Here is a 14,047-nt window from a genome sequence, read left to right on the forward strand (position 1 = left end):
TGAAAAATGCTCATCATCACTCGCCATCAGAGAAATGCAAATCAAAACCACAATGAGATACCATCTCACACCAGTTAGAATGGCAATCATTAAAAGTCAGGAAACAACAGGTGTTGAGAGGATGTGGAGAAATAGGAACACTTTTACACTGTTGGTGGGATTGTAAACTAGTTCAACCATTATGGAAAACAGTATGGCGATTCCTCAAGGATCTAGAACTAGATGTACCATATGACCCAGCCATCCCACTACTGGGTATATACCCAAAGGATTATAAATTACTCTACTACAAAGACACATGCACACGTATGTTTATTGCGGCACTATTCACAATAGCAAAGACTTGGAATCAACCCAAATGTCCATCTGTGACAGACTGGATTAAGAAAATGTGGCACATATACACCATGGAATACTATGCAGCCATCAAAAAGGATGAGTTTGCGTCCTTTGTAGGACATGGATGCAGCTGGAAACCATCATTCTTAGCAAACTATCACAAGAAGAGAAAACCAACACCGCATGTTCTCACTCATAGGTGGGAACTGAACAATGAGATCACTTGGACTCGGGAAGGGGAACATCACACACTGGGGCCTATCATGGGGAGGGGGGAGGAGGGAGGGATTGCATTGGGGAGTTATACATGATATAAACGTCATGCACATGTACCCTAGAACTTAAAGTATAATAAAAAAAAAAAATCAAAAAAAAATAAAAAAAAAAAAAAAAATAAAATGACCATACTGCCCAAAGCAATCTACAGATTCAATGCTATTCCTATCAAACTACAAACATCATTTTTCACAGAATTAGAAAAATCCAGCCGGGCCCAGTAGCTCATGTCTGTAATCCCAGCACTTTGGGAGGCCGAGATGGGTGGATCACAAGGTCAGGAGTTCAAGACCAGCCTGCCTTAGATGATGAAACCCCATCTCTACTAAAATTACATAAATTAGCAGGTCATAGTTGGTGGGCACCTGTAACCCAGCTACTCAGGAGGCTGAGGCAGGAGAATTGCTTGAACTTGGGAGGCAGAGGTTGTAGTGAGCTGAGATTGCACCACTGCAGTCACAGCCTGGGAGACAGAGCAATACTCCGTCTCAAAAAAAAAAAAAAAAAAAAAACCATTCTAAAATTCATATGGAACCAAAAAATCAATCCTAAGCAAATAAAACAAAGCTGAGGTATCGCATTACCTGAGTTAAACTATACTATAAGGAGGCTACAGTAACCAAAACAGCGTGGTACAGGTATAAAAACAGACCCACAGACCAATGGAATGGAATAGACAGAAATAAAGCCACATACCTACAGCCATCTGACCTTTGACAAAGTTAACAAAAATAAGCAACAGAGAAAGGATTCCCTAATTCAACAAATGGTGCTGGAATAGCTGTCTAGCCATATGCAGAAGAATCAAACTGGACCTCTATCTTTCACCATATATAAAAATTACCTCAAGATAGATTAAAGATTTAAATGTAAGGGGCCAGGTGCAGTGCCTCATGCCTGTAATCGCAGCACTTTGGGAGACTGAGGTGGGTGGATCACTTGAAGCTAGCAGTTCAAGACCAGCCTGGCCAACATGGTGAAACCCTGTCCCAAAAACAGAAAAATTAGCCAGGCATAGTGGCATGCGCCTGTAATCCCAGCTAGGTCGGGAGGCTGAGGCATGAGAATCGCTTGAGCCCAGGAGATGGAGGTCGTGGTGAGCCAAGATTGCACTACTGTACTCCAGCCTGGGCAACAGAGGGAGACTCTGTCTAAAAAAATAAAATAAAAATAAAAGATTTAAATGTAAGACTTCAAGCTATAAGAGTCCTAGAAGAAAACCTATGAAATAACATCTGGACATCAGCTATGGGAAAGACCTATGGCTAAGTCCTCAAAAGCAATTGCAACAAAAACAAAAATTGACAAGTGGAACCTAATTAAACTAAAGAGCTTCTGCACCACAAAAGGAACTATCAATATAGTAAACAGACAACGTACAGAATGGGAGAAAATATTCACAAACTATGCCTCTGAAAAAGGTCTAATGTCCACAATCTGTAAGGAACTAAAACAATTCAGAAAACAAAAACCAAGTAACTCGTGGCCAGGTGTTGTGGCTCACTCCTGTAATCCCAGCACTTTGGGAGGCTGAGGTGGGTGGATCACCTAAGGTCAGGAATTCGAGACCAGTCTGGCCAACATGGTGAAACCTTGTCTCTACTAAAATTACAAAAATTAGCCATGCATGGTGGCAGGCACCTGTAATCCCAGCTACTCAGGAGGCTGGGGCAGGAGAATCGCTTGAACCCGGGAAGTGGAGGCTGCAGTGAGCTGAGGTGGTGCCATTGCATTCTAGCCTGGGTGACAACAGCGAAACTCCATCTCAAAACAAAAACAAAAACAAAAATACACACACACAAACAAGAAACCATTAAAAAATGCCAAAAGACATGAACAGACACTTCTCAAAAGACGACATACAAGTGGTTAACAAACATGAAAAAATGGTCAACATTATTAATTAGATAAATGCATATCAAAACCACAATGACTTACCATCTCACACCAGTCAGAATGGCTATTATCAAAAAGTCAAAAAAATAACAGATGCTGGTGAGGCTGTGGGAAAAGGGGAATGCTTCTACAATGCAGAAGCCAGTGCAATGTAGAATGCGCCCACACTGATGGAAATGCAAATTAGTTCAGCCACTGTGAAAGCAGTTTGGAGATTTCTCAAAGAAGTTAAAACAGAACTACCATTCAAACCAGCAATCCCATGACTGGGTATACATCCAAATGAAAATGTTCTACCAAAAAGACACATACACTTACATTTTCATCACAGCACTATTCACAACAGCAAAGACACAGAATCAACCTAGATGTCCATCAATAGTGGACTAGATAAAGAAAATCTGGTACATATACACCATAGAATACCATGCAGCCATAAAAAAGAATGAAAATCATGTCTTTTGCAGCAACATGAATGCAGCTGGAAGTCATTATCATAAGTGAATAAACACAGGAACAGAAAACCAAAGACCGCATGTTCTCACTTATCAGTGGGAACTAAGCAATGGGCACACATGGACATAAAGATGAGAACAGACACTGGGGACTACCGGAGGGAAGAGGGGAGGGAAGGGGTGAAAAACCAACTGTTGGATACTATGCTCACTACCTGGGTGACGGGATCATTTGTACGCCAAACCTCAGCATCACAAAATATACCCATATGACTAACCTGCACGTGTACTCCCTACATCTAAAATAAAAACTGAAATTATTTAAAAAAAAAATGAAATGTGAGTTAGGCAAGTCCAGATTCCAGTTGATCCCTGAGAAATGTACTTTTCTCCAAGTCAACAAATCCAATCTTTAATGGCTCTGAGACACTCTCTGACCAGGTCCTGTTATGAGTTCCCCGTGTTATAATTTTAATTAAAAACCTCAAACTGATTAAGCATGAGAGGATACTTCCTGCTCTCAGAGAAATTATTTATTATATTTTGCATTATCCTTGTAATTTTTGTGGATATGAATAAATAACAAGGTATCTCAGAAAAACACATTTTGAAAAGCCTTATAAAGTTAGAACTTTAAATGCTTTTCATCAAAATTTTATGACCAATAAAAATGCCATTCATATATCTTATCACACTATCTATTCTACACATTTTATAGTGATACGTATTTATACATACTGCAGTTGGAAATGGGGAATGCTTTTTTGGTCTCCCATAGTAGCCTGCAGATTTTAAAAGCAGAAGTCTTGAACCTCTGAAGGCAACATAAGAAAAGTACTCATTTGAAACCTGTAGTATTAAAAAAAAAAAAAAAAAAAAAGAGAGAGAGAGGCCAAGTGCTGTGACTCACACCTGTGTCCCAGCACTTTGGAAGGCTGAGGCCAGAGGATTGCTTGAGATCAGGAGTTCTAGAACAGCTGGGGCAACATAGCGAGTCCTCGTCTCTACTAAAAATAAAAACTAGCTGAGCACAGTGGCACACACCTGTAGCCCCCAGCTACTTACGAGGGTGAGGTGGAAGGACTGCTTGAGCCCAGCAGATGGAGGCTACAGAGAGCTTGCTGATACCTCTGCACTCCAGCCTTGTCAACAGAGTGAGATCCTGTATCAAAGAAACAAACAAACAAAGAAATTTTAAAAAGGGAGAGTCAAGATGTTTGCTTTATTTATTTCTTTTAGGGAGCAAGACACGAGGTAAAAAAAAAAAAAAAAGTTTGGTTTTTGCTTCAAAGAGCTTTTCTCAAAGAGTAGGGATTTATTTTCATTACATGCAACATGGACAAACACTGTTCTGGTTTTCATGACAATCTGAATTCAAAGTAATACGTTTTTCTAAAATTCAGTGTGTTTATTTGGACATATGGATATTCCTTGTGTTCCTGGTCACATATTAAAGGAACTGGCACTTTGGCGGCAAGAACAAATAAAAACTGGTCTTCGATTTGGGTCTAGGTTAATAACTAAAGAACCATTCAGCAATAACGGCTTGAAACATTTATACATCCTATGAAACTGCAATTAGTTAAGAGGCTACTGATTCTAATAACTCTGACATGAGTAAGGGAGTGAGGGGAGAACTGTTAACTTTGGATGCCAAATTCACAGCAAAATATCTATTACCTCCTTCTCACTTTTGCAGTATCTATAAATAAAGTGTGTGTTGGGGAGAATTACATGAATAATGTTAAATAAAAGTGCATACAGAACTGAGAAATTTTTCATGGAATTTGCCACTTAGTTCAATAAAATGCTCATAAGGAAAAAACCATTTACGGCAAAAGACTAGTTACACTGCTGCTGTTTAGAGCATGAGAGCAAAATGAATAACAATCAAATTCTCTGGTTTAAACTTAATTGTCTTAAAACACGTTATTCTGTAAGTTGACATCTATGCCTTGAAAATTCAAGGCAGAAAGTAAAATCATTTAGAAAGTCCATCAATACATCTAGACAGATGTTTGCTTGTAGTTTTTGGTATCCAAAACCTTTTTTCCACACATCGCACAGATGCCTGAAACAAAAGAAGATATGTGATCAATCAAATCATAATACCAACTGTTGGTTTAAGTCAATTCTGAAGCTTAAAATATAATTTAACAGCATCAGAAAAGAAAAGAAAAAAATATATATATATATATACTTTTAATTATAAACAGGTTTTAGGGTCTATTTTGCCTTAGGATAAAGAGTGTTTGGTTAACAGAATTTATGACAGGCTACATTGTTTCTGTTAACCAAATCAGCAGCAAATGAAGTAGGTTTTATGAATAGAAAAAAGGTATTAAAAGAAACTTACCTTTTTTGTAGGCACAGCCCTGGCAGTAATGAGAACCTGGTTGGTGCACAGAACTTTTACAAATTCTGCAAGTGGAGAACTTATTCTTTCCATATGGATCAAATCTAGAAATTTTTTTTAAAGAGAGAAAATTGTATATTACACTAGAAACACACTCTTAAATAACCCCACTTACGCAACACACAGGATTAATCCATGCTCTTCATCCCTCCATCAACCTCTGCAATTGATGGGTTTAGCCCATTCCAGATGGCTACTGTCTGATATGCCTGTACATCTCTGCCCTGCTCCATCCATGTGAGATATATACTTATAGTCAGTTGTACAGTATTTATTCTTGACGTGTTTATATCAATTGTATCTGTCATTCTATTTGTGTGACAAAAATATTATGGAAACTGATGAAGTGTGGGTGCAAAAAGAGTGACTGATTCCATAAAACCTAAGTGACTACTTTAGGATGACTAGGAATAATCGGAATTGCTATTGAGTTAGGTATGGGTAAGACAACTGTTGACAACTAGGGGAAAATCACTAGGAAAGGAACTCCACACCTCAAGCATCAATTTTTGCTCCACTTTAAAGATATTGAACATATTCTGATTGTGATTTTTGTGATGACAATCATGTAGAGCACTTATCAGTTGATTTACGCTCAAAAGGCTTTGTTTCAATACCAAATGATTAATACATCTACAGTTATGTGCTTTAATTTAAAATAAGGTATGTGTATCTTTTAATGACTGCTTACATTAGCTGACATTTTTAATTAACTGACTCAATCCTTTTAGATAAAAGGGCTTCTACTATATAAAAATGCCATCTTACAGTGACTGGAGTGAAAAAAAACAAATACTTCCCCCTAAATGGCAATAATACTCTGCTTTAAATGTGCTTCCCTAACTACAAAATGAGTTTTGTAATGATCCTCATATACTGGATACAAAACACTGTCCTAGACCTAGCGTCTCCTCTTGGGTATAGCACAACGGCCCATTTACAAAGGTTAATTTTTCCAAACCACAGAGAATATCACTTTTTTTTTTTTTTTTTTTTTTGAGACTGAATCTCACTCTATCGCCCAGGCTGGAGGGCAATGGCGTGATCTTGGCTCACCACAACCTCCCAGGTGCAAGCGATTCTCCTGTCTCGGCCTCCCAAGTAGCTGGGATTACAGGCATGCGCCACCGTGCCCAGCTAATTTTGTATTTTTAGTAGAGACGGGGTTTCTCCATGTTGGTCAGGCTGGTCTCAAACTCCCGACCTCAGGTGATCCACCTGCGTTGGCCCCCCAAAGTGCTGGGATTACAGGGTGTGAGCCATCGCACCTGGCTGAGAATATCACTTTATTCCCCACAAGTGAAGATAGGTACTCTTCTTCCTTTCAATAAGTTCAATTTGTTTGGACATGTATTTCTAGAGGCTATTTTTTCTTAAAACCATATTTTATTATTCAAAAACACACATTTTAACCTTGGAAATCTTAAAACTGGCAGTTTTTTCTTAAAGTAACAATGCATCTTATAAATAACAGTACCACAGATTCAAAGCAATACTGTAGTACATTTTCCAAAGTGAGACAGTACCCAAGAATAACAGCTACTTTTTAATGACATCAGAGTAAGTTTGAGAGCATAAAGGAACTGGAAGTATATAAAACCATAAAATCTGTACAAATAATAGCTCAGTCAACAAAATCTGAATGGTCCTCAAAGACATCAATAAGTCAGTCAACAACATATAGTGTGACTCTGCATTAAAGATCTCATTATGTGCCAGGCACTGTATGTAGTTAAGGCTTTATTGTTGCTATTTCTAATCCTCAGGATGACATCATAAAACAGGTATTTATTCATTCAGCAAATATATACTGAGTGCTTATTATGTACCAATTACTGTTCTAAATACCAAAGATGAACATGACAGGCAAAGTCCTTGCCCTCATCAGATGATATTCTAGTGAGAAGAGGTAAACAGTAAGGAAACAGAGAATCTAATAAAACAAGCAAGCTTGTCAAATAGTAGCATTATAGAGAAAATTCTAACAGGATACTAAGGCAGAGATGAGGAAAACGAAAGAAGAGATTAGTTTAGATGCTGATTAGGAAACCTTCTCTGAGGAAGTGACCCATCAGCTGAGACCCAAACAACAAGAAGGAGCCAGACATATAAGCTCTAACAGAAGACTCCTAGGGGACAGCAGCAAGTAGAAATCTTTGGATGGGAGTGGGCTTGGCAGAACTAACGAGGATGGCGTATGATCAGTGAGGAGCAGTGCGGTACAATACGAAGCCAGAGAGGTGCGGGGGGTCCTATCAAGGAGGACCTTGTAAGAATATGGTAGGAGGCTTAGAATTTATGCTATGTGAAAAAGAAAACCAGTGGCGGGTTTTAAGCAAAGGAACTTTGTCAAGGATCACTCTTGTTACTATGAGACAACTACGGGGAAAAAGAGAAGCAGGAAGATAGTTCAATAGTTATTACAGTTCCAAGTAAGAAATAACAGTGGTTTGAAACAGGGCAATAGCAGCAAGATGGACAGAAGCAGGTGGTTTCAGGTTACATTTTACATTTTGGAGGTAGATCCAAAGAACTTGTTGATGGATAGGGGAAGCAGGGGAAAGGGAGGACTCAGTGAGGAATTGTAGCTTTTAGGCTTGAACAACTGGATTAGACAGTGGTGCTACTATGATGAGAAGATGGAAGGAAAAAGAAGTGGCCTGTTAGACATTAAATGAGGTATGTCAGATAAGCTGCTAGATATATGTTTGGAGCTCAGAGAACTCAGGCCAGAGGTATAAATTTGGGAGCTATTATATATATAATAATAATATTGTGTGTGTGTGTGTGTGTATAAACATATAGCTTGAATTTAAAGCCAGTAGATTAAAGTCACTTTAGGAGAGTTTATGAATTTATAATAATTTTTAAAGCCTAGGACTGAGTTCTGAAGTACTCAATTAGAAGGAATAGCCAGTGAGTTGGGAGGAAAACCAGGAGAGTGTGGGGTCCCAGGAGCCAAGAGAATAACATGAGAGAATTATGAAGAGGCTAAATAAGAACAGAATCAGTTTTAAAGGTCGCTTGTGATCTCAACAAGAACAGTTTCAGGGCTTTTGTGGGGATAACATATGACTGGAAGGGCTAAAAGAGGGAAAGGTACTTAAGGACGCTGAGAAAGTGTCTAGATAAGACTTTGGAAAACCTCTGATGTGAAGGGGAGCAAAGAAATCGGATGGCAGATGAAAGGGTTCACGGAATTTTCTTCTGAGAGACTCACTCTGTCATCCAGGCTGGAGATCAGTAGTGCGATCCTGGCTCAGTGCAGCCTCGACCTCCCTGGGCTCAAGTGATGCTCCCATGTCAGCCTCCTGAGTAGCTGGGACTACAGGCGCGTGCTGCCACACCCACCTGATTTTTCCATTGTTTGTAAGGACAGGGTTTCCCCATGTTGCCCAGGCTGGTCTCAACCTCCTGGGCTCAAGTAATCTTTCTGCCTTGGCTTCCCAAAGTGCTGAGATTACAAGTGTGAGTCACCATACCCAGCAGAAATTTTAAGACTGGATCTAATAAAGTGTGGTATCAAAAACTTGTTTTTAAGATGGGAGACATTTTTACCCCAATTCTCAGGAAAAAGTAAAGTTTAGAAAGGTCAAGAAACTTGCTTAACTTGCTTAAGGTCGTAAGGCTAGACAGTGGGTCTAGACTCAAATTCAGGTCTGACTCCAAAGCTTACCATCTTTCCACATTTCCCTGCTGTCTCTGATTCATAGGATAATTAAGAAGGAGACAAAATAAAAGTCATGTTTTCTGGTGAAACTGTAAGAGAACAACACTAATATCTTCATATATTGATACAGCAAGGAGGAACAAGGTAAAACCAGCAGGATTATAACAGATAGCTTGGTTCTGAGTGCCAGGAACCACCTCCCTTTATGTTTTATTGCAAATGGAATGATGCACATCAAATTCACTCCAGCAGACTTAACACTAAAAGAAAGGAAATTTATATGATCCATCTATGGATGCTCTTACCCACCTTGCTTTTTTTGAAGTCAAAGCTTTATTTTCATTCAGCTTTCTCCCACCACTTTCTGTATCAGAATAAAAGATATTTTAGTGGGTTATTTCTATACATTTAACATAAAACATTAAAAAGTTCATTCTTTGACTTTCTATCAAAATAGTAGCCTATATTTAATTTTTAAATCCTCATTTAGTAGGCTATTAAGACACTGCTTAAAAAGAAAACATTTATTAGGGAAACAGTAAAAATGTGTGGCCGGGCGCGGTGGCTCAAGCCTGTAATCCCAGCACTTTGGGAGGCTGAGACGGGCGGATCACAAGGTCAGGAGATCGAGACCATCCTGGCTAACCTGGTGAAACCCCGCCTCTACTAAAAAAAAAACTACAAAAAACTAGCCAGGCAAGGTGGCAGGCGCCTGTAGTCCCAGCTACTCGGGAGGCTGAGGCAGGAGAATGGGGTAAACCCGGGAGGCGGAGCTTGCAGTGAGCTGAGATCTGGCCACTGCACTCCAGCCTGGGCGACAGAGCGAGACTCCGTCTCAAAAAAAAAAAAAAAAATTTGTATAAAATACGATCATTTTATTTCTCAGACTCAAGGGAGTACTTTAGGAATGGGTCTATATTTACTCTATATAGTGTAAAATCTAGAAGCCACTACTTCAGTGTCATAGACCTTGAATATAATGAAAATGTTTATTTGTCTACGCTTTGAAAACATACTTTACTATACGTATTTAATAATAATGAAGGTAAATACTTCATTATAAGGATTTAATGATAATGAAGGTAAAATGGATTAAAGCATTTATTTATTCAAGAATATAAAAATCAGAAGATTTAAAACAATTTCTCCTCAGAAGAGTGGGGAAATTAAATACAGACTCTAAATAAGCTGAATCAAATCAAATACTGTGACAATCAAATACTGTGATATTGTCACCAGTTGACAATCATTTAATAATTTTGCTATCTCCTGATATTAGGAACCTGTACAAGTAACTGAGAACTAAATAGAAGATATTAAATCACTTGGGGACCCAATATTCTTTAATATTTAATAGATAAAATACTTTGAACATACAACATTTCATTGTACAAACAATGTAAAAGCTAAAATATTATTCACAGTATTTGGTTAAATTCCTATTTTCTAAAAGAAGAAATACCTGTGGTATTCCTAGCACCATCTTTCCATGTATCTGGAGTGATAACAGTACCAAGTTTCTTTTCACCTGTTAGAACAAGATAGTAAAAGGAAAATTAAAATTTACTATTTCATAAGTGCATTACATTGTGCCTAAGGCTCACAATGGCATCGACTATCAATGCTATTACCGTAGGAGCCTGTTAATGCTGGGAAAGCAGCCAGTCAACTTAGACTCATATTAACTGTGGGCAATGAATGACTGACCGTCAGTAAAATTCGTAGGATAATAAGATGGCTTATAATAAGCTTTTACTGCTTGTTTATACTTTAAACAAATCCGATAAATCTATTTGTTCCATAATTATTTACTAAGCATCTATGATGTATAAACTATACAAAGTGCTGAGAAAAATAAAGCGATGAATCAGACAAAATTTTAATGAGATTATAGTATACTAATTTATTTAACAGCAATCTGTAACCTGGGTTCCCCAGGTGGATCTTAAGAGATATGTGAACAAAGTGGAGTTGTACACAAACCTTTTATATTTTCAGTTTTTTTTTTTTCCTGGCAAAAGTCTACAGTTTTTATCAGATTCTCAGGGGGATCAGAGACCATCCCCCAAAAAGAACCATTCAACCAAAGTGTAAGCTAAAAAATAAAAGATACAATAATTGAGAACTAAAGTACTAGGAGAAATTCCATGCAGGAAAAAATAACCCTGGCTAAGGAAATCCAAGAAAAGAAAGTTTGGAGAGAAGGCAAGAGAGAGGATTTGAATATGTGGCAACAGGACTGTGAACAAAAAGGAGTAAAGAGGATGAAGGCAAACTAGATAAAGGACACATTCTGAGGAAAGGCATAGAAAGCTTAGAGTACACATGCGCACAAAGAGTATTTTGTTTGGTCAAAGTGTGAAGAGGATGAGGGTCAGTGAAAATGAAGCTGGAAAAATAAGTTGGCGCCTTAGTGTGGAGGGTACTGAACGCCAGGCTCCAAATATAGAATCCCCAAATTATTCTCGGCACACTGAGAGTTTATTAAAGGATTTAAATTAGGGAAATAATAATTTGCACTTACGTTGATGTTCAATTCAAACATCTCTGGGTTTACTCTAAGCCATATCCTGGCATAATGACTAACGAGAATGAATAAGGCAAAGTCCTAAGTCTTTGGTTCCAGTGTCTAACATTTGGCAGGAGTACAGTATTTGTTACACGAATAAAAAGGAAAGGCCAGGAATTGCCAAGAGGGAAAGGTGTCGCTGGGGTTTAACTGAACATTTTTATATGGGAGGGGAGCCGATGAGATCTGGGGGTGGGGGAAGGCAATGGAAATAGAGAGGGAGGTGCAGAACTGAGACCACTCTGAGTACAAAATATATAGGACTGTATGGTCATTGGGGAGGTGCAAAAATGGTCAAAGGGTAGGGTAGAAAGACAGCGGCTAGAATCAGAGACCTGTGGGCGAAAAAATAAAGAGAAGGCAAAGTTCCCGGGAGAGCTCAGTTAGATTATCCCAGCCTCCTCCTCCCGCAGAAGCGGCCCCTTAACTCACATTTTTCGCACACCATCCTTCCCCACGACAGTTCCCCTAGCCGCGACAGCAGCAGCAGCAGCAGTCTGAAAACATCAACACGGTAACTGGGAAATATTCCCCTTCCGGGCTACGTCAATCCACTTCCGGCTTCTAAGCCCACCGCTCCCGCCTACCCCAAACCTGGAAGGCTGCGGGAGGAATGAACGCGAGCGGCTAGGTGGGGCTGCCCCATTTGCCCGCCCCTCCCTTTCTGCGACTGGCTGTTCGGCCGTGGGTCTCCGCCCCACAACCCTGCGTCTGCGCGTGGGCTTGGGCCGCCCGTCGTACCTGATGGTGGGAGGCAGTAGTTCCCCGCTTCCCTTCCGCGGGCGGGAGAGTTAGGTAAGCCCCGCTGGACTTCCCAGGCGCTCTCGCCTCCCGGGGTGCAAGCCACCCCGGCGAATTGCCGAAGCAGCCCTGAGCCTCGGCGCCCCGGCCCGCCGGCTCTCGCCGTCAGCTCGAGCGCCACTCTTCCGGCGTGCCCTGATGGACAGACCCCCTTTCGGATCCGAGTTTTTGCCTCTGTCCCCCAGTTTTTCTTTGTCTCCAACTCCCCAGCTCTTTGATCCTGCTTCTCAGCTGGTTCCTCGCTGCCCGCGCTCGCGCCGGCCTAGGGTCGGGCAGAATCCCCAGCGACCAGGGGTGGGGTGGAGCTGCCGGTGGAGGTGCGGCGATGCCCGTGAAGGCTCCTCTGGGGGCCGCTCTGAAGAGCCTTCTCTCCGCTGCGGTGCCTGGCGAGGTGGGCCGCGTTATTCCCGTGGCACCCCTGCAGGCGCCCTGGGGGCACGCCAGGGCCTAACACGGTGCTGGTTTCCCAGGGGAGTTGGTTTCCCACTTTGCCTACTCTGGTTCCTTCATTCATTCAGCAAACGGTAGAGTTTGGTACCTGCTCACGGTATTACATCCACATCTGATGGCAGCTGCGATTCCGAGGATGGCTCAGAAAAATGGCTGAAGGGCTATCTGTTGAGAGAATGGATTTCTGATCCCCTTGCCCTCCCTCAATCAGCTGAAGAGAATCTATGGGAAAGTTTACCATTGTCCCTTCTTGCCATCCGTTTGCTTCTTCATGCCTAGTGTATTTCCTTATGCCAGAGAGATGGCTGTAGCGTGTGGGACCTTGGACCACCTCACCTGTTTGCCTTGTTTCCTTATCAGTAAAATATCTGTCTTTGAAAAGCACTGGGTGAATTAAATGAGAACTATTAGGATAAGGCCCAGGTTCGCCCTTCTGCTTTTCACACTAGTGGGCGCTACTCCGCGTGCGGGCGCGTGTGTGTGTATGTATAGTATTTTTTTTCTGAGATATTTCTATTTTCTGGAATATTCTCCATAGTGTAACATATTGACTGTTACTTTAAATTAATAAAGTCCTTGTTTAACAGTACAATTAACTCAGGTAATTTAAATACGTGTATTTTAGAGGCGAGTAATTTGTTTTCCCTCCTTCCATTCGTGCTCTACTTTTGGTTGGAATTTAACACCTGTAACAGACGTTGTCATCTTGGTATTTCTGAAGCATCGGGATCCCTTAGTTTAGTGTGGTGCTCTTTGAACTCTTGATTCCACTGGCCACCATTTGAGTATTCGAGTGTGCACTTGGTGTCATTTGGCATTTGCTAGAAGATGTGAACTACTGTAATGTTAGACAAGAGTAAAAAAAATACCAGCAATTTAGCCTAATTATATTTTTGGGGTTGTTGGAATTATAACCTATGCATTCTGGAAACATCATAAATAAACTTTGGTTGTAATTCCAACAGGCAGTAGATAATGTAATCTACACAGTTGATTTCATCTCTGTGATATTGGCCAAAAAAGTTTAAATGAATTGTTTTATTGGTCCTAGGACATGACCCTTTTGCAGAAACCAGTCACAATATTAAAGAAATTAGTAAATTTGTTTTTTTTAGGCTCTGAGAGATGTTTGTACCATATTAAAAAATCAAAGGTAGAATAAAAAGTTAAGTCTA

The 14,047-nt window shown here is 40.2% G+C and overlaps 2 protein-coding genes across 4 annotated transcripts in view; one reads left to right on the plus strand and one right to left on the minus strand.

Moving 5' to 3' along the window:
• Positions 1-4,036: 4,036 nt before the first annotated feature.
• CRIPT (CXXC repeat containing interactor of PDZ3 domain) lies at positions 4,037-12,208 on the minus strand. The gene is made up of 5 exons (XM_033175810.1): positions 12,054-12,208; positions 10,515-10,580; positions 9,362-9,416; positions 5,323-5,426; positions 4,037-5,037 (listed from the first exon to the last, which is right to left on the minus strand). Exons 1-5 carry the CDS (start codon positions 12,067-12,069, stop codon positions 4,973-4,975), a joined length of 306 nt encoding a protein of 101 aa, XP_033031701.1. The 5' UTR covers positions 12,070-12,208; the 3' UTR covers positions 4,037-4,972.
• Positions 12,209-12,271: 63 nt separating this feature from the next.
• Positions 12,272-14,047, plus strand: part of PIGF (phosphatidylinositol glycan anchor biosynthesis class F) — a 36,994-nt gene continuing 35,218 nt past the window's right edge. For all 3 annotated transcript variants that reach the window (XM_033175806.1, XM_033175804.1, XM_033175805.1), the window contains exon 1: positions 12,272-12,416. The gene's annotated coding sequence lies outside the window, so the exon portion shown is untranslated. The remainder of the gene's footprint in view (positions 12,417-14,047) is intronic.

This window comes from Trachypithecus francoisi, unplaced genomic scaffold (genome assembly GCF_009764315.1).
Source record: "Trachypithecus francoisi isolate TF-2019V2 unplaced genomic scaffold, Tfra_2.0 Lachesis_group17, whole genome shotgun sequence".
Lineage (NCBI taxonomy): Eukaryota > Metazoa > Chordata > Mammalia > Primates > Cercopithecidae > Trachypithecus > Trachypithecus francoisi.